We start from the raw sequence: 20,144 nt of genomic DNA on the forward strand, positions 1-20,144 counted from the left end.
CTCTGGCTCCCCAGCCTCGCCAGGCACTCAGCTCCTCCGCAGCGGTGGGAGATGGTGTCTGTACCTGCCTCGATGCCAGGCACGTGGAAACAGCCCCCGTCATCTGAACAGAGATGGTGGCTGCTCCCCCAGTCTGCAGCCAGAGCGTTTCAGGTGGTGGAGGGCAATTACCTGACACGTTGAGCAATTTTGGAGTGATTTCATGCTCCCTGGGCACACCAAAGCCATGCCTGGAGAGCCCATCCTTTTAGAGCATGGATACTAAACATCAAACAGGTCTTGAAGTTCCCAGCATTTAATTTCCCATTTAGCCAAGGCAATTAAAAGCATCACCATGTAACACAGCTGATTTTCTCCTGCATTTTATTTGCCCGTGTCCTTAATGAGAGCGGCTCAGAAGCCCTCGCTTCCATCCCGCAGCGTGTCCTACTGCAGCACGAACAAGCCCGTCTGCTTGGCCCGTCAAGGACGTCTGAATGTCTCCTCCATCACTGCACAGCCCTGAGATCTTGGGCTCTGAGAAGATGCTCTCACCACCTGGAGAAGTGCAGTGAAGGCACATCGCCAAAAGAGAGGGCTGGTCTGATGGTGATATAGCCAATAATAGTTTGTGAAAGTGAATTTTGTGGGCTGGATGAAGTCCTGGGCAACCTGACCTGGGTTGGCCCTGCCTTGACAGGTGCTGGATCAGAGACTTGCAGAGGTTCCTTCCAACCTGAATCCTTCTGTGACCCCGTGAACACGTCATGTCTGGGTATGGCACCAGCAAGACTGAGGGGTAGAGCATAAACAGCCAGGGTTGTGCACAGTTACAGGACACCCATTCACAGCGGAGCTGGGATTGAATTTGCTTGGCCAAGGCTGTGGGGTGCTTGTGGTGTCCCTAGCCTGTACCAGAGATGTGATGAGTGCTGGGTGGCCTCCTGTGATCTGCTGCCTGGGAGGGAGGAAATGCTGCCTGGAGGGAGAGCAGGTTGCACAGGGCTACAGGGACAGATGCCTGAAGAAGGTGCCAGACACAGCACGAGTGTCTCCAGACATCAACTCCCCTCTAAAAAACAGGGAATAGCAAAGATGACAGTGCAGGAAGTGAGAAGTGTCCAAAGGGGATGCTGAGGAAGGCCAGAGCAGGTCCTACTGAAAGCAGAGTAGAAAGCATGTGAAGCTTGCTCCTCCATCTGTCCATTTCTTAGTCCCTGGCCATTTCTTGGGGCACAGCCTGGTATCTACTGTCAGTGCTGATGTGCTGGCCTTTGAGGGACTTTGTGATACTTTTCCTTCCATTCAATTATCACTGTGAGCAGCGAAACGCCGCGGCAAACGCAGCTCTGTCATTCCATTTGTTCCCCGGCAGCCGATGGGTCTTTAACCAAGTAATTAAGGGTTGGTTTTGCTCATACCTGAGATCCAACCAGCGAGGCAGAGATAAGGCAATAGCAACACAGCAGGTACTCTGCTATTATTTCTGGCTATGAATTAATCGCAGACACGATGTCTCTGCGAATAAGTGCATTGATCATTTGCTACGACAATAAGAATTTCAGCCAGTTATGCTCTTTTCCTCACTATAAAAGCTTTGGAGACTGCAGACTTAATGAGTATAGGCCCAGGCTCTTCCCAGAACACTAATAGCATCCTTTAAAAAAATCAACAGCCCGTTATGTTGTGCTTGCTGAAAAGCCTCGAAAAGCCTCTCGCTGTTAACTGCCCAGGTCTGGGGGCTGCTGAGGGAGACCCAGCTCCCGGTTGGCAGGGGAATCCCAGCTGTTCCCTAAAATTCTGGAAAGGACTAAAAGCAGCTGGAAGCCAGCCAGGCTGGCCCCTGAAAGTCAGAGGAATAATAATAATAATAATAGTAAAAAGTTAAATGGATTATTATCTTTTGAAGATGGACATGTGTTTTTTTGAACCCTTGAAATTCACTCCTTGGGGGTGAGGAAGGGGAGGAAATTCAAGATGGGCTATTCCTTTACATAGAGTCTGTGTTTTGGGGCCGTCAATGCCATATGATGTTTATTTAATCATCCTGTCTCTGCCTGCAGACTACAGTATTTCTCAGAGCTCAGCAGGGATCAAGTCCTCTCCTCACCCTCCAAAAGCATCACCTCACCGTGCCTGGGATAAAACCCTCCTGGAGTGCTGAACGCCAGAGCTTCCGCTGCAGGTGCTTTGCCCACCGTCTGCCACCCCCAGCATGTCGCTGAGATGAAGTCCCTGCAGGTTTCCAGCTTTCAACAAGGACGGTAAGCACAGAGAGGCCCAAACTCATGTGTCTGTCCCTGCTCTGCTCCAAGGATGACCTACTCAAAGGTGCATGCAGATTTAGAAAATCAATTTTAAGTTCTGTTCACACTCTCTAGCCCTTTCTGAAATTATTAATTCCTGCTTTTTAAGGTTCTGGGCTTTATTATCCACTCAGTAAAACAGGACTAACACTCTTTGGTCTGTGAACTCAGACTGCAAACTCTTCCATCTTGTGACCGTCTCCTAGTTGGTCTGGCTGGGAATTGGTGGGAATTTTCAGCTGGAAACTACGCACACGCAGTTTTACAACGAGCAGTAAAGAAAGTTCCCACATGTCCCTCCTGACTCGGATAGGCAGGACTGTTCACGCCACCCAGAGAAATGCAGGAAGCAGCTGCCACAACCAACATACCTTTCAAGAGCTGTCAAATCTTTCCTAGCATGAAGGGGATTGGAAATCTAAACATTGACTTTTGTTGCACGCCCAAACTATTTAGCTCTCAGCATGGGTCAAGCAATATGTTTCCTTTAGATACTGCAATGTTTTATTTTCTTTTTGACTTGTTAAAATTTATTTGAACTTGCATTATATAAATTAAATTAATTCAATTAAAAAGATTAAACTTTTAAATTAAGAAAAAGCATTGAAGTACGAGGCCGGGTTATTTTATTCTTAGAAACATATTGAAAAGAAAGAATGTGGGCTGAATCAAAATTGTTTTCTTCATGTGTTTTTGCTGTTGCTGTCGTTTGAGTCAAGGTATCTGCCTTCAGCAGGCTTTGGCAAACATTTGGCAGAGTGAGCCACCTTCAGCCTACTTTTCCCACCTGTGGACCCTCATTTTGACAGCCCACGCAGCACAGGAGAATGAAGATGGGTTCATTTGTGGTATAATTTACCCAATTGCTAGCAAACACCCGTTGCTGATATGAAACTGTTTCCAAGGCTTAATGATGACTTTAACTCAGTGCTGAATAAGCTGCCTTATTTGCCAGACAGTACAACCCAGGGTATTTCTTCACATTCAAGTGATAAATATTTAAATACTGGTTTCACCAGCAAATAACCCCTGAGGCAAAAGGGCCTGCTTGGATTATGCATTAGAAGTTTTCCTTTATTGAACACAGCTTTACAGAGAAAAAGGAGAAAACGTGGCAACAATAATAAAGAGTAGGTGTCTGGACATTGCTGGAGGACCCAGGCTTAGAACCCCTAATTTTTTATTTTATTTCATCACCAAACAGGAGGAATTCAGATGGGAAACATAGAAAATAGTTCTGGGAAGTTCTTTTGCTTGGGCTTAGTGTCATTTCTGCTACAGATGTCCAGAGATATTGAGGTTAGAAGTAGGAGAAAAAAAAGAAATAAAGAATTTTCACAGCCAACCCAAGCTAAGACCTATTTTCTGGCATGCTGTTTGCATATACTCTCATTGCCCTTTGCAAACCAGCTCTGGAGGATGACTCTAGGATGTCTCTTCTGGTCTGTGGCAGTGACCAGCTGGCTGTTTGTTTGGGCTGGCTCTGACACACCTCCTGATGGAGCAAATGTGCCACTATATCACCAGGAGGGTGGGCAAGAAGCCTGAACAATCCTGACTTCTACAAAAAACAAACAAACAAAAAACAAAAAACAGCAATTAGTAAGAATATTGTGTTCCTGACACCAATAATTAAATAAATAAATAAATAAATAGAATAGGAGCCTCACTGAAAAGATCAGATGATCTGAAACAAGAGGAAAGATGTAGTTTTTCACACGTTGTGTTATTAAATTACGAACACTATTGCTCCAGGCAAAAGTGTAAATAGATCCAAAAGCAGCCTGAGAATTCCATGGGAGACACATCCTTTAGGGCCTGCTGATAGCTGTGTGTCAACCTCCAATTCAGGAGTCCAGAAGCCACAAATCACTGGAAATGAGGAAGAAATTTGAGTAAAGGATCACTCCAGATTTATTTTTTTTTTCCTACACCCCTACTAGAGTCCCACAAGTGCAGACACAGGTGCATGATGAGATGGACTTCAGGTACATCCCTTTATATGCTTTACTGAACATCCTTCAATTCCTACCCATGGTGGAGCTTCTCCTTCCACTCAGCTGGACTTTCTCACCAGGATGAGGCTGGTTTGTTGGCAGGAGGAATGTCAAACTCCCAGACCACCAAGCCCCAATATACGGCTTGGGCTTAGAAGCCATGAACATCAAGCATTTTTCTGCCCTCACAATAACAAGGAACTTGAATATTCAGGGACTGCTATTACGAGAGAAAGAACATCTACGGGATATCTCCAGAATATCTTTGATATGTACCGCAGGTTCCTGAACACCTCCTGGGCACCAACCCGGCTTCTCCCTGCCTTAGGCCTGCTACCCAGCCCCGAGCTGAAGGCACCCAGAGATGCTGAGCACTGTTCTCCTTGAGTTTGCTCTTCTCCTTTATCTCCCCCTCTGCTCAAGATATGTGCTGTGTGTCTTATTTGCATTTGTCTGGCTTCATCTCTCAGTCAGTGGCTCTTGTTCCGGCTTTCTCTGATAGATTAAAAAGCTCTTTAGAAACTGGTGTTTTCCTCTGCTGACGGCTCTTATGTGCTGTAATCAAATCACCTCTTGACCTCCTTTCTGATAAGCAAAATAGACTCTTTCCCTCGCTCTTAGATTATTTGCAAATTCTTTCCTGCAGTGCTCAGCCTGGGGTGCGGGAGAGATGGAGCGGGGGAAATGGGTGTTTAAAGAAGCAGGGAATGTTGTCTTATGGCTGAGGCTTTGGCTGAGGGTTTGGCCTTGCAGATATGCCCTCTAGAGTTGTCCCCTCTCCCTCAGAGCCCTTCCTTTGCTGCAGCTCTCCCCAGGATGACCAAACACCTTCTCCGCAGCGTTACAAGACCTGTTGGGATGTGGAAGGTCCTCCTTTCCACAGGCAGATGTTATCAGCCTTGAGTTTCTAGCTGCGTTGTTTTGGAGACCCCTGCACCACTCCCACAGCATCTGCACTTTCTCAGCGACGCAGAAGCCGTCCCTCAGCCTGTCACACTTGGAACGGCTCCACCAACTTCTCCCACAGCTCAGAGGCATTCAAAAGGTATTTAATTAAACCCACATCAGAGAGCTGTTAGCAAGCTTTCTCCAATTAGCAAGGTGGAGAGTGCCGCGTGTCATGGGGGGAAATGAGCGAACATGAAATGGTTTTGTTGCCTGTGCCTTCCTCAGCGTCAGATTAATTGGCACTTTTCTTTCAATTTACGGTGGAGCTCTGGGCACACAGAGGTCACAGCACCACAGTGCAATCCCATCCCGTTTTCTGGTTTCCTCAGTCTCTCTCTTTTTTTAAAAAAACATGATCAAAAATTTCTTCAGACACCTGAATCATATTGGGCTCTGTCAGGGAAAAAAAAAAAAAAAAAAAAAAAAAAAAAAAAAAAAAAAAAAGAAGGGAAATTAGAGACACTCAGATTGCTCCTAGATTTAGGGATCTTCGAGGATCTCCACTCTCTGCCTTAGCTGCTCTGTGTGTGTTGGATTATAATGTTTTGTAACACATTCCCAAAACATGTCTGGCTGGTAATCAACCTCAAATGGACTTGCAACTGCTCAGGCCTTTGTATGGAGCAAGCAGAATTAGTCACCGACTGAGATTCACTTTGAGTGAGGACCTGCCTCTGTAACACACTTAAGCCCTTCGCACGCACTGCCACAGCCCGGTGCTGTGCCCAGCTGGGGCTTGGACATCCCCTTGGTCACTGTGGGACCTTCCTCTTGGTCACTTCTGCAAGGATCCCAGCCATGGACATGGCTGCTTTTGTGTCCACATGTCTCCAGATATTTAACGCCCCACTGAATATTCACCTATATAAACATGGAAAACAATGCTTTGGAAGCACCACAGATTTCAGACGTGGCTACTTCTATGACTAAGGCCAGAAACCTCGTGCCTTTTTGGCAGGCTCTGTTCTTACATCATGTTTTATCACGGGGAGTTGGCACACTGCTGTTTCAGATCTCTAGAAACTCCTGCTGCCTTTGCATTGTGGTGCCCTTCCACGCCTACGTGGCTCTTGAGGCCAGGATGGCGAGGAGCAAATTTAGGTATCCACCAAGTTTCAGGGCAGCATTAGGTGACAGGACTTGATGTGAGATGCCATCACGCTGCCCAGCCTCGGATCCCAGCACACGGTGCCAGGACGAAGGTGTCCTTGCAGACTCAGCTCCAGGTGTGGGTCTGCGGCTTGGGACTGGAGGCAGCCACATGTCAGAGCCAGCTGGATAACCCAGTCCTGCTCCTTGGGCCATGCTGGGTGGGAAATGACACAGCACCACCAAAAAACATGCTTCGACTCCTTCAGAAGGAGAGGGAACCAGGTTCTCACTCCAGAGGATTTGAAAACAAATTTAACAGATCTTTCTTTTGGCTCCCAGAACTGAAGTCAAATCTGGGCTATGTTTTTATCTTTGGAAACTCTTCCAGGGGTGTCCTAGAGGTGTTAACAACCAGCTCCATTTTTCCTCCCACCTTTAAATGCAATTACAATTCTAGCAACAAAGCAAACCCTCTTCTAACAAAGCTGGTGACTGGGTTTTGTTTATTATTTGCAAATCGCCAAACAGCACATACACAACAGTGCCCTGCCTCCACGTGAGAGCCCGCGACGGGGACACGCTGCTATGACAACAACATGAGGCTGAATCACCCAGACAGACAAGACACACATAATTGTGTGATCACCTGTTCCCACTTGTTCAAAGGAAATTTTATTAGCGCTGCTGAAAGTACATTAGAGAACAAATCATAAAGCATCCACACATCAATCAGGGCCCAGCTAATCGATGCAAGCGCTGCCTGAGCCCGCTGCCTTTCTGCTCAGCCATTCAGCATTTCACAGGCTGCAGGACAGCAGTTACAGAAACTTGTGCCTTCATGTGGAAGATCCAGAAAAACTCAATTTTTACCAAAACAAAACATTTATAGCTCTGGGGTCTTGCTGAGAACACCAGACTTTTCGCTGTAGGATGTTTGTGGTCAATGGAGGGATGGTCTGGAACAAGGATGAGAGTTAGAGAATGGACATGACTGAAAGCAACCATGATTTTAAAAATATAATTAATAAAAAAATAAATTTAGAAGGGCAGATGAGAGAGGAGAGCTGGTCTATTGTGTTACAGGGCCTCACTTCACGCAGCGCAGTATAAATCCATACGTGTTCACTCTGGGCAGGCACATCAGGCACAGCATCCACTTCCAGCTGGTGAGGGAGCAATTTCTGCTTGGTTTCCTCGCTCCCTCATTTCTCCTAACATGAGGGAACCAAAAGCATGACACTCTAATCATAACATGGCTTCATGTCCATTTTCAGCCATATAATGCCTGCTCTTTTTCAAACTGTTGGTGGTTTTGGTTCCCAAAGTCTTTAATACCTTATTCTTGTTTACCCATACGATTCCGGAAATTATAAAGTCCTGCTCAAGTAGGAAGACGTCCTTTGCAATTATTAATCACACTCTTTTGTAAAAGCTAATCAAAATATTCCAAATGATTTTTTTCTCAAGCATTTTGTCAAAATTTCAACACCTGGTGACAAAATAAGCAATCTCAAAATTTACAACAGTTGAAGGTTTTCTACCAGAACCATCAATCGCATTTTTACGTGACTTGGGGAGTTTTCTACCCGTGCTTCTGCCTGACACTGCCCAATAAGTACCCGATTACCAGTCCATCCAGCAGCTGACACGCAGCACTGCTGGCAGCAGCATTAAGATCTGAGATGCTTTCCTCTGCACATATTGCATATGCATGAATGCCTCACTGAGAACATTTCCATCTGCTCCGTGGGTATTCCGTGAGAGCCATGCTGAGACCTCTCAATCAACCACTGTTAAAGCCAGCCCCAGAGCAATCTGAAAACTAGACGTTCAGATGCACAGACATGAAACAGGGATGAAGGAGCCTGTGCTACAAAACTGCTATTTCCTTCAGTGACAGAACAAATCATGAAAAGCAACACCTCTCCCTGCTTCCCTCTGTACGTGGCAGCAAGGTCTCGCCAGGTGTCAATATGGGCTGTTTGAAAGTCAGCTTCAAAAGGCAGTGAGGCAGGAAAAAACAAATAAGAAGGACAGTGAAGCACAACAATGGTTTTGCAGACAAAAAAAAAGAAATCTCCACCACTGTATATGAGCAGGGAGTGAGGTGGACACTGGGTGAATGGCCATGCTCAGAGGGTGGCGGTCACTGGTATGAGTCCAGCTGGAGGCCAGTAACTAGCAGTGTATCCCAGGGGTCAATATTGGCCCAATCACATTCAACATCTTTATAAATTATGTGGATGATGGACCCTCGGCAAGTTTGCTGATGCTATAGAACTGGAAGGAGTGGCTGATACACCAGCAGGTCATGCTGCCAACCAGAGTGACCAGGACAGGCTGGAGAAATGTGCTGCCAGGAACCTAATGAAGTTCAGCAAGGAGAAGAATAAGGTCCTGCATCTGCGGAGGAACAACCCCAAGCAGCAGGACATGCAGGGGGCCACCCAGCTGGAAAGCACCCTGGCAAAAAAATATATGTGAGTCCTGGTGGACACCAGGTTGAGCATGTCCAGTGAAGGGCCACGAAAATCACACCAGGTCCATAGCAGCTGGCAGTATCTCAAGCTGCCACCAGACCAGATCTGGAAGCTCTGTTTGGTGATTGACAGTGTGCTGTTAACAGGAGTCTTCAAAATCAGACGTTGTTACAAGATTTCTGCTTAAGCATGGGGGAAAATGTGATTGCTCTGTTAGTATTTAATCCAAAATAGATCTGTAAAGAAAAAAAAAATATCCTTCTGATTTTTGATCCTGTTGGCACCTGGAGGATTCACTTCTCTCCTGTTGGGGATTCGGAGGGTCGAGTTCCACCTCAGGCTCTATATCCAGCCAGAATGTCACAATCTTGCTCCACGGCTGCACAAAGGCAGTCCTGTGGGCAGAGGTGTCACCTCTTTGCATGTTATCATTACAGGTTCTAGATAGAGGGAAAAAAATTAAAGTATGAACATTGGAGGCTCAAGAATGGCACCAAAAAGCAGCCCCATGATCCTGTACTACTTAGAGACCTGTGGGTGCATTTTAGTGTCCCCTTCCCACTTTTAAAGCCCCTTGTGCATTAGCCTTTAAACTTGATTTCCTTCCACGATTTGGCAGCTGGATTTTGTGATTTGGAAAGGCCTGACTGAGCTATAGAGAACAGATCTCCCTCAGACCACCTCCTTGAACTTTTCCCATGGCAAACAAAGCTGGTGAGGGTGATGGTGATGGACACGGTGTGAAGTGTGTGGGTGGCTGTCATTCTGCCATCCCGTGTTATCAATCATCTCCTCTCCCCCAGCAGCCTGACTTCAGAAAAATGGGATCCTTTCTACCTGTCTCGGTGAATAAAGGGAGGGGAACACATGCACAGCAGAGAACAAAAATAAAGTAACCTGGCAGAAGGCAGACACACTGTCACACCTCCAAGGGAAAATTGATACAGGCTCTTGCTTCTGTTTCAAAATCAATTTCAAGCTCGTTCCATGAAAGAAATGGCATAAAGGGCATTAGGTCTTGCAACAGAGCCTGCCATTCCCAGGATGATGGATGGAAGATGAGTACAATTACCTGGACGCCGAGAGCTGGTACACAGCCTTTTCTGTTCAGCAGGCTCTGGCTGTCCTTCCCCATCAGCAGGAGGATCAAAACAAACTCTGCAGAGGCTCAGACGGTGCCGGACTTGTCTCAGCTCCAGCTGTCTTGGAGAACAGAACAAGGAGCAGCAGCCACAGCTGCTCAGAAAGGACTGTCTGTAATGCTGTGCTGAGGACAACCTGCCGCACTGCCATGCAGGGGAACATCTCATGTACGAGCAGCACAGTGCCATGTCTGCTCTCCTGCTTGGTGGTGCCCCGTGCCCCAAGCTGAAGTACCTGGTGTGTGGTCCTGCACAGGGAGCCATGGGCAGCCACAGCCCCAGACATGAGCTGCCACCTCCCAAACATGAGCTGCCACCTCCCAAACACAACTAAAGCTGCTGTAGCCCATCTTAGCCTTCATCCTGATGGTGTTGGTGGTAATAGGATTGGCCACAAGGCTTATCTACCAAAAGGCCCCTGTGAGAGAAAACACTGGGCTGTGCTTACAGTGATTGCAACAGGGGATGTTCAAGTTGTGTCTGCATCAGCCGAGCGTTGATTCCTTCATCCCAATGTCCTGGAGCTGTGCCTTGGTTACACCAGCACCCCAAAGCAGCAGCACCACAGGTGCCTATGGATGGTCAGCAGCAGCACCACAGGTGCCTATGGATGCCATCCCATCACTCCCAAATTCAAAGAAAAGGAGAAAATGCAAGACCAGTTCCACACCCACCCTCTTGCAGGTGCCACCTTCTTTCCCTTGGAGGCTCTCTTGGAGCTGGCACAGACATTGTGTGCTTGCAGGGGAGGAGATGCTGAGGCCCTGGCACCACCCATGTACCCGATAAATTTATTTTCTGTGAAATATGGAGACGTGAGGGGGCACAGCAGGCACAGGGTGATGCTCACTATGTTCCTCTCTGGTTGCCTTCTGCTGGCTCTGCTCTGCTTTTCTTTGGAGGCCACAAGCAACAGGAAACACCAGCGATTCAGAAGCTGTGCCCAGCTGCTGTCTGTGGCTCCCCTCAGGCCCACGAAAGGGCAGGGATCTACAGCCAGCTGCGGGAGCAATGGGCACCATCGCATCTCATGTTATGTGGTGAAACTAATGAAATCTCGTCTTTTCTTTCTCTCACAAATTGAAATGCTTTGGGAAAACTGTATCCCCTGTCTTGTGGCTGCAGGCAGTGCTCCTGAATAGGCTTTTGTCAGGCCTCGGAGACGTGAGTCAGAGCATCTTTAATCTCCGTGCAGGAGCGTTCCCCATGGCTTTCATGCTTTGGAATAAATCTTCAGAGACGTTCCCAAATTAAGCACGATTCCTTTCTAATCTCCTTGCGCTTCTTCCTCTCCCCATTTTATCAGCCCGGCTCAAACACATTCAGCACGGCCTACTTCGGAGCAAACTGATTAATGCAGTCACTTCGGGTTTTAGGAGGGATCAGTGCTTACGGCAGGGGACAGAGCTCCTACTGCTGCCGGCAGCCCCAGCTTGGGAGGCTCGTGGAGCTCTGCTGAGCAGAGCTGGCAGCAGAGAGCGGCACCCCACGCTCATGTGGGCATCTTCTGAGCACCTTGGGAGCCTGCTTGGCACCTCCACAATCCTCCTGGCAAGGGAAAGAGGTCTGGGGTTTGCACCACCAGCACATGGGGCTGGAGGAGCAGGTATCTGACCAGTTGTGAGACAGGGGTAGGGAGGGATGTGGAAAGGGGATGGTGAAATGCTGTGGGAGCAGTACTAGCTCTGCACCCATATGTGTGTATTGATGTTGCCTGCTGGAGACAAAACTGCTCCTCTTCACTGCTGTGGATCAATTTTCCTGATAAAAGATGCCATCCCTCACTGCCAGCCTTGCCTGCATTCAGCATAAGCACGTCAGCCTCTGGTTGTCTGATGGAGGGGCTCCTCCTGCGCGGTGTCCTTGGATAGCCCCCGGAGCTTTCAGTCTGAGAGGACAAAAATTGTGCAATGATTAGCGGTGTTTTACAGCTGGGAAGCTAGAGAGGGACAAATTGTGTGACCAGTCCAGGGACCTGCTGTAGTTTTGAAGCAATAGGATCCTGAACGCAGCTCTGGCGTTCCTTTTAACTGGGGCTGGAAGATACAAACACAGAGGTGTCCTCTGATTTGTCACCAGGCTTCCTAGGCCAAGCTATGGTTTTTGCAGGTGAAATGAAGTAATAATTAATATACAGAACTGAAAAGCCAGCCTTTCATGGATAACATGAAGACGGGACATTTGTTACTGAACGCTGAAGCTCATGGAGCTCACGGAGCACAGTGGACACTGGTGGTGGAGGGGACAGAAGAGCATGATTAAACCCAAAAAGGCCTTGATGGACGTGGGCCTCCTAAAGCCTCTGGTTCCTGCCTCACCTGCAGTGTTTGCCTTTGCCTGCTTGAGCAAGGTGGAGAGGAACCGAGCCTCTGCAATCCCATGGGTCTACAGTCTTGCTTATTTCTTGACTGACAAGAGCAGAGGATGCTCTTAGGTTAGTGAGTATATAATAGCTGACTTACTGTCATTTATTTTGAAGCTTTGGGATAGCAGTGCTTTCTAATTACTTCTTCCCAACTTCCTGAAGAGCACCTTTTGCTTTCAGATTATCCTCTTGCTGTCTCTTTGAACTCGTGCCTTTGTACTCAAGCACCCTGGGTTTTGTGAGATCAAGGCAGATTTAGTTAAGGTAAAATGCAAGTAGTGATCAAGTTTTTTTTTTTTTTTTTTTTTTTTTTTTTTCTCTTTTCTGCACACAAACGTGCCACGTTTGCTGATGTGACTGTGGCACAATCACCTGACTTCAGGGTCCTTGTGCCTTCAAAGCAGACTCTCCAAGAAGAACAAGGATGCCTTTGAAGAGGAAAAGCCTTCTTAATGTTCAGAGGAGCATTGGTAGCATCCATCCATGTACACCTATTTTGGCATTAATGTAGGCATGAATTATCACCTGCAATTTGCAGCATCCTTATTGTCTGGAGCAATGGGACAGGGGTTGTCCTTGGGCTTTGTGCAGCACCTCACATGCCATAAAAGCTGACACACAGTTGTCCTCTCTTTTCAGGTTTGTTTGTTGCCCATCTATTTCAGGCAGTGCATAAACCTGCTGGTAGTCTTCTCAGGGACAGTGTCTTCCTTAGAAAGGTAGAAATCAGGTTGGAAATTAGAAATTAGGTCAGGAGAGAGGTGTAGGGGTCACCTGCACCCAAAGCATAGCCCTAAACAAAGGGTGTATTACTTTTTCTTAAAAAAGGTAGAATGTCCTCCCTGCCAGACAGGATTATTTTTCCTCTTGGCAAGGTCTTCCTTAATTTCTTACCTGTATCTCCTTGGGCTGCAACTGAAGCCTATCACTTCTTTCCCTACCTGCTATGATCACAGAGAACTCCTTCTTCACAAGAACCTTTTGAGATTTGCAGATTGCTCTCATATTTCCCTTTTTCTAAGACTAAACAACCACAGACTTTACAGTCCCCTTCTTTATGTCCTGTTTTCAAGGGCCCTGATAACGCTGGTCACTTCTGGCCTCCTGACAGGCGTATGCATTGATGCTGGGTACCCAAAAGCGGACACAGTATTGCAACTGTGGAGAGAAGAAGGACGATGCCTTGATGCATTTGAGGGCTTATGCCTCAGGATACACCCGAGGATGTAGCAGAGCTCTTTAGCAGGTGCATGAGGGGTAGCTGAAGCAGCTCATTACTGAAGAAGCCCTGAGCACAACCTCCTTCCATGCTACAAATCAGCTCTTTACTCCTGCTTGTTTGAGCATTGCTCAGATCAAGCTGCAAAACCCTTCCATGAAGCAGAACAACTTGCCTGGGACTCAGCCCGTTGAGTCAAAGCAGCCCATTTCCCACGGAGTTATCCTGGAGGCCCAGCTCTGGTCAGAGGATGAGATGTTTCATGTGACTGTCTATGAGAGGCACTTTGCACCAGCAGAGTTTCTCCCTCCTCTCCCCGGCTGCATGTTTACTCCAGTCCCCCTGTGAAAAACCTGGTGCGAGCAGCCAAAGGATTTAAAAGTTATTAGGAAGAAAAAAGAGGAAAACAGCCTAATTCTGCTTCCTTCAGAAACGGAGCTTAAAAAAGATGAAAGGTATTTGCCTCAACTCTCTGCAGGCTCCACCTCGGCAGACAGCTAGAGAGGCTTTGGGAAAGCAATTGCAGGAGCCTGGAGCTCGTAGCACTGGTGAGAGCTGCTGCTGAGCCATCTCGCTGCAATCTGCTCTCCTCCCGGGCAGTTTCAGTCTTCTAGCAGGTTTCAGAGCTGAAGGTCCCCTGGTAGCTTGATCTGCTCCCCGTGCGAGATAGACCAACGGCATGTGGCAAATGATTGCCCACAAATGTGAAGGATTTCCTGCTTGGCAGGCCAGGCCGTGGCTTTGCAGCTCTGCCTCTTTGTTTTAGTGCTGCAGAGACTGATAAGTGACCGCTGTGCCCTCAGAAATACAGCTGCTAGCAGACTGAAAGTGGGGGAAACAAAGCTGGATGAGAAACCAGGTTGTTTGTTCTTCTGTGGCTATCTCAGGGCAGCAAGGGGCATTTGTCAGGGCACTGATGCTGGAGGCTGAAAAGTTGGGTGCAATTCCTCTGACTGAGATCAGGGGTTGTGGGAGGTGCTGGAGCACCCAACCTTGGAGTCTTCAGAGCCCAAAGCAAACAACTTTTGATGCTGGCCCTGCTTTGAACATGAGCTTGGACCAGAGACCTACAAAGGTCTCTCCTCACCCAAATGAGGCTGTGATTGCAGGCACAGTTCTGGGTGAGGCTCCTCTTTCTGCTCCCGAGGTCATCAGGAAGAAGGAAAAGTCACCTTCCTAATTCTGCGTTATCCTGGCAGCCAAAGGCATAAAGCAAAGAGTCAAAAATAAAATACCCAATTCCTTTTTTTTTTTTCAGGGTTGGGGAGATTGTCATGCTTGTCAGATATTTCATTTTTTATGACATTTTCACTGTATTTTTTTTCTTGAAAATGTTACTGCTTTTTAGCTTGACTGAAAAGCAGCTTTCAGAGAGGAGAAATTCTCAATAGCCATCTTGGTAAAGCTTTTATTATTATTATTATTATTTTTTTAATGATTAAAAGCACTCATTACAAATGCTCAGAATCCCTCATGGTCTGCCTGTTTTGAACCCTGCAAAATGAGAACAACAGATATTTTTTTTTTATTTTTTTATTTTTTCACAGAATAGTTTTTTCCTCTTTATTTTTTAAGTCCTTCCATTCAGGCTTTAAGCTTTTCAGGGCAAAATTGCTTCTTTAACGATGTCATTTTCCAGCTTCCACTTCACCAAGGTTTTCAATTTGGATGGGAGCTCTAAGTCAGATAATCATTCAAGACCACAATGTCTCTGGTTCAAAGCAATGCTGATCATTTTAGGTCACAACTCCAAACGAAGACTTTCAGTTTATTAAAGGACTAAGTTTGTGAAGTTGTTTTTCTCCCCCAGTAGCTGAGTTGTTTGTTTGTATTTTTTTTTTCCAGTAGCTGAGTTTGTTCATGCCCTTGTTGTTTTGTAAACTATTATAGGAAATAATGGCTTCTTTTTTTCAGGGAGATGCTGTAAGTTCCCTGCTTTCTGTGAATAGCAGCTATCAGAAATGATTATCTTAGCGCCTAAGAGATCTGCCGTGTCTGCCCCTTTCCTTAACATTTACAAACATGCATCATGTTGATGAATTTAGATGGTCATTTAAAGGCAAATTGCTTGTCCTACTTTTTGGTTCTTATTGATTGTCGTGTAATTAACTGATTCATTTTGTTAATATAATCCAGAGTGTCTGCAACCAACTTAATCAGCAGAGCCTGATCAGAAGACTAGGGTTTAATTAGCCTGTGCTAATTGCCCCAACTAAATGATGTTTCCTCTGTCCTGCACCATTACTTATAGAAGCCAGATTTTTTATTTTATTTTATTTTTATTTTTAATTCCATTGAGATTTAATAAGGGGGTAAAGAGAATAATGTTTTGCCTCCTGCCAGAGGAAGGGCTCCTCCCAGCCAAGGCTCAGCAGCTGGGGGAAGCAGTGACATGTGGCTGGGGGGGGGCACTTCCCTTCTCAGCCCCGGAGCACCTGCCTGAGCAATACGATGCTCTGTCTGTCCTGTAAAACCCGGTAGGTTAACTACTTAGAAAGTAAGCGTGTATGTATATATATACTATACATTCGTGTGTGTTCTGTCTGTCAGCTTTCACACTCGTGGTGATGTGCTGGAGGTATAAGCTGTTACATGAGGATGGTTGCACCCCTACTTGTTTCAGTCCTGGTCCTGCACTGGGACTCACTTAGAGGTGCATTTGTACCTGTGGGCAGCACCCTGAACACAGCCCCAGAGAACTCTGGTGGTGGTGATGGGGGCTCACAGGGGACCCAGTGGGACCAGGGTCTGGTTTGTAAGGCTGAGATTTGCCCTTGGATTTGTTCTGCAGCTCTCTGAGTGCTCTGTAAGTGTCTGAGCTTGGCAAGGAAAATTGCAAGTGATTGTAAATTTCTTGCAAAAAGGGACCTACAGCAGGGCTAAGCCAATTTGCAAAATCAAGCTGAATTTGGGAAGTCATTTCAGCCTCCCTCTTCCTTTTAAGAATTGAGGGATGTGTTTTTGGAAGTGCCAACACAGCTTGTGTATGATGTTTCCTAAACCCAGCCTTTTTAATGTTTGCAGGTTGTGCTGTTGGTTTGCCTGTGCTTATAAAGGTGAGGGAGATAAGGCTGGCTAATTAGCTTGTAAACAAAATACAACATTTTGCTTTGCATCAAATGAAACGTTTTGAGCTGATTCAAAACCCAAGTCAGATTTGTGTGCACTTAAAAATATTTATATATATATTTTTTTGAAAAAAACAACAACCAACAAAACAAAACAACAACCAACAAAACAAAACAACAACCAACAAAACAAAAAGCAAAAGTGAGATGGGGCGAAGTCCCTGGTGGGAACAGCCTTCCTTATGAATGAAGGGTTGGTTCCTGAAAGCGGTCCCATGGATGGAGCAATGTCCTGGGGGCTCTGAGGGGGTTTCTTGCTTTGTGAGTGATGCTAAGCCAGGTTGGAGGGTGCACCTCTGCTTCCACTCTTCAGCCAGCACCATAAGCCTGCAAAGGAATCAGCTGCTTTGTGTCAAATTAGGGACAGAGCTGTGAGCAGTGCTGGATGCAGCAACAATGTGCAAGGAGAAAGCCCAGGGCTTTGCCCCAGGCCTTCCTCCCTGGAGGAGGTTGCTGCCTTTCCTGGAGGCTACCTGGCTCCCTCTCCACCTCGTGGCTCCTCTGCAATGGCACGTGGCTCTGCACGATGGAGGCGTGGTTGGCTTGCTTTCCATCACAGGGGCCAGGTGGGATTTGGAGAGGGAAGCCCCAGACCCATGGGAGTGGGGAGTGCAGCATTTCTGGGGCTCAGAGGTCGCTGGAGAAGTGCCCGTGGATATTTCTCAGCTCCAGATCTCCCTGCTCCTTCTGCCTTTGCCACTCTAAGGAAATAGGATTTTGTGGGTCTTTTTTTTTTTTTTTTTTTTTTTTTTTTTTGTAAATAAACGAGATTAGCAGAGATTTATTTTTTTCTCCTCTAGCAGTAATAAGGATTAGGTACCACTTGGGCCAAAAGGGCAGCAGTCATAAATGTATTGAAAGACACCGTGAAATCTCATACGTGGTGGTAAAGGGCTTCAAGATCAAAGCAGGCAGCGGCTGCACAGCTGTGCCCCCAAGCTGGGGGGCTCCAGGGCTGTGCCTTGGCTGTTCCCACCTGTACAATGGGCGCTGCACTGCAGGTGTAGCCCCAGCCCAGTGCTCATTGCTGCAGCTCAGCAGGCAGACATCCGAGGTGTGAACCATGCCAGCCACCCAGCTTGAACCAATCTGGGCTCATGATTCAGTTTTCTTCTGGGTGATATTCATGCAAACATGCCAAAAGCGGCTGCAGTGCTGGGCCCTTGCTGCTGAACCGCTGCCTCCATCCGGCACTCAGTGTGCAGCCCGGCTGCATGGTGAGCGGCATCCGACCTCAGGAAAGGAACAGGACTTTTTTTTCTCCCTGGAGTGAATATTTTTAAAGCACTTTATGTTTCCTCTCTCTCAGTAAGTGGCTTTGGTGGAAGGGCATTTGAGCTGTCTCTGACAGTGATGAAACAGGATTACAACGCCAGCTGACAGCAACTTGGTATGACCGTACTCAGTTTCCCTCTTGTGGTTTGTTCAGGAATTAACTGGGGATATTTAATTACTTTCTAATTACTTTCCCAGCTGAGTATGTCCAAGCTATACCGGTGGGCTGGGGTCCTGATCCTGCAGCCCTGGTCCCTTCAGAGCTTCACCTAGGATCCACATGGCACTGTTTAATTTTGCTAAAGCTACAGCTCTGCTCTCCTTAGCGCGATTACAGGTTTTTGCCCCCGTTTTTTGTTGCAGAATGGCTGAAGCTGTTAGATGAGGTCTGAGGCTTGCTTCCATCAGGAGACATTTTGTCACATTACCTCTCGCTCATGCTGTTCTTGGTCTGTCCCTGGGTTCACAAGCTCTCCTGAGGGGAGAGGAGGCTGTCAGCTCTCTTGGGGAGGACCTGTCCTCATTACCTGGTGCCTGCAAAGAGCTGAGAAAAAATATGAGACCCTGATTTCTGCAAGGCATTTCTTAACTCCAGAGCAAAAGGAAAACAAACAAACAAACAAAAAAATATGTGTGCAGAATTGAAGAAGGAAGACCCCACAAACTGAGGGAGTCATGGGAAAGTCATTGCATCCACCTGGGACTGGGTGGGATAGGGACCAGGAGGGAGAAGAGGGACGCCAGGCTAATCCCGCAGGGTCCCTGAGGAAGGCGTTCGGCATCCTCCCCTCTCACTGGAGGGACTCGGCATTCTGCAGAGGCAGCAAGGGAAATCACAGGGTTATTCCCCCTGGTGATTATCCTGTGATCTCTCCGGGCTGTATAAATGGGAGCTGATTACAACCAGAGAAGGAGTAAATTGTGTAATTAGGCAGGGAGAAGAGAGGATGACTTAAGCTCTGCCTGAAGGTGACAGTTTGGAGAGAAGAGTGGAAGAGAGAGGGCAGAGCGGTGTCTGAGCTGGGCTCCACAGCACCAGCAAGCACCACTGCTGCCCTTGTCGCTGACAGCTCGTGTCGCCTTGCAAGTCCTTCAGGCTTCCCTCCAGATGGGAAGACAAAACCCCCCCCCCCCCCCTTCTTTCTGCTGTGTCTCTTAGCATCTTTAGGATGGGAACGCTTCCCAGCGTGTTTTACCCAGCATAAGGGGTTGTCCCACACACCTGCCCACCTTGCTCCAGCCTTGTGGTGTGGCTCCCTTACGAGCGAGCCTACCGCTGTGCTCAGATATTAGCATCTCCCCAGGTTTCCCTCTGGGCCTTTCCATGAGTGTTTAGCAGAGAAAAGCTGTCATAGGACTCAGCTGTTCGGTGCTGGATGTAAGACGACTGAGACCTTTCTTGTTGCCGTAGCAGTTCTCTACGCAGAGCAGGCAAGAGCATTCTGCCTCGCCTTCCTCTTATTATTGATCCAGCCTGCCTAGGCCAGAAAACGTGGCTGTTCCCATAGCAGGCAAAAAGCACAAGGCAGAATTGCTCTCCTAGCCATGGTGAGGAAGGCGATTAATGTGAATATTATTCATGCCAGGAAAAATAGCCAATTACCTTCCTGTAGAACCACTCTCTGCCCAGCGAAACAATAATTGCAACATCTAGCATTTGTCACTGAGCTCTGAAAGCACTTCTGGAACAAAATACTGACAAATGGATTTGAACTTTTTTTTTTTTTTCTTTTTTCTTTTTCTTTTCTTGGCCTTTTAAGTCAAGGTACAAGATCTTCAGCTGGTGTAAATGGCTGCAGGCAGTCCTTGCCCTCTTCCACCTCAGATATCCTGAAGCTGCAAGAGTTTAGCTTTGTTTTATATCTGCTTTGCTTCATGGTCTGTGCCTTAAGGGTGCATCAATGTGTTAACATAGATATTTACTATTTTTCTATTCAGTTTCTTATGTAATGTGAAATAGGCATAGCACCAAAGGGGCTCTTGTGTTTCTTGATATTTAAGGTCAGTTGTGCAACTGTGACTGAAGCAATTTTTTTGTATTTATTTCGAGTTTACCGGTGCAACAATCAACAAATGGGGTCTCCTGTGTGGCCAGAAGGAGAATTAGGTAGGTAAGACGCAAAACGCTGCAGAATTGGCAGTTTATTTATCAACAGGGTTATAAAAGGAGGGCAGCTGCCCCTTCCCAGCCCTCCTTGGCCTGTCAGTCAGTC

At 47.0% G+C, this 20,144-nt stretch overlaps 1 protein-coding gene across 1 annotated transcript in view; it reads left to right on the top strand.

Annotated features, from left to right (window-relative positions):
- Positions 1–5,102: 5,102 nt before the first annotated feature.
- The window catches only part of RAD54L (RAD54 like), a gene marked incomplete at its 5' end in the record, with an annotated part of 32,859 nt that continues 17,817 nt past the window's right edge, over positions 5,103–20,144 (top strand). The window contains one exon of the mRNA XM_035333383.1: positions 5,103–5,327. Coding sequence (XP_035189274.1) covers positions 5,103–5,327 — 225 coding nt within the window. The remainder of the gene's footprint in view (positions 5,328–20,144) is intronic.

The sequence above is a fragment of the Oxyura jamaicensis genome, chromosome 8 (genome assembly GCF_011077185.1).
Source record: "Oxyura jamaicensis isolate SHBP4307 breed ruddy duck chromosome 8, BPBGC_Ojam_1.0, whole genome shotgun sequence".
Classification (NCBI taxonomy): Eukaryota; Metazoa; Chordata; class Aves; order Anseriformes; family Anatidae; genus Oxyura; species Oxyura jamaicensis.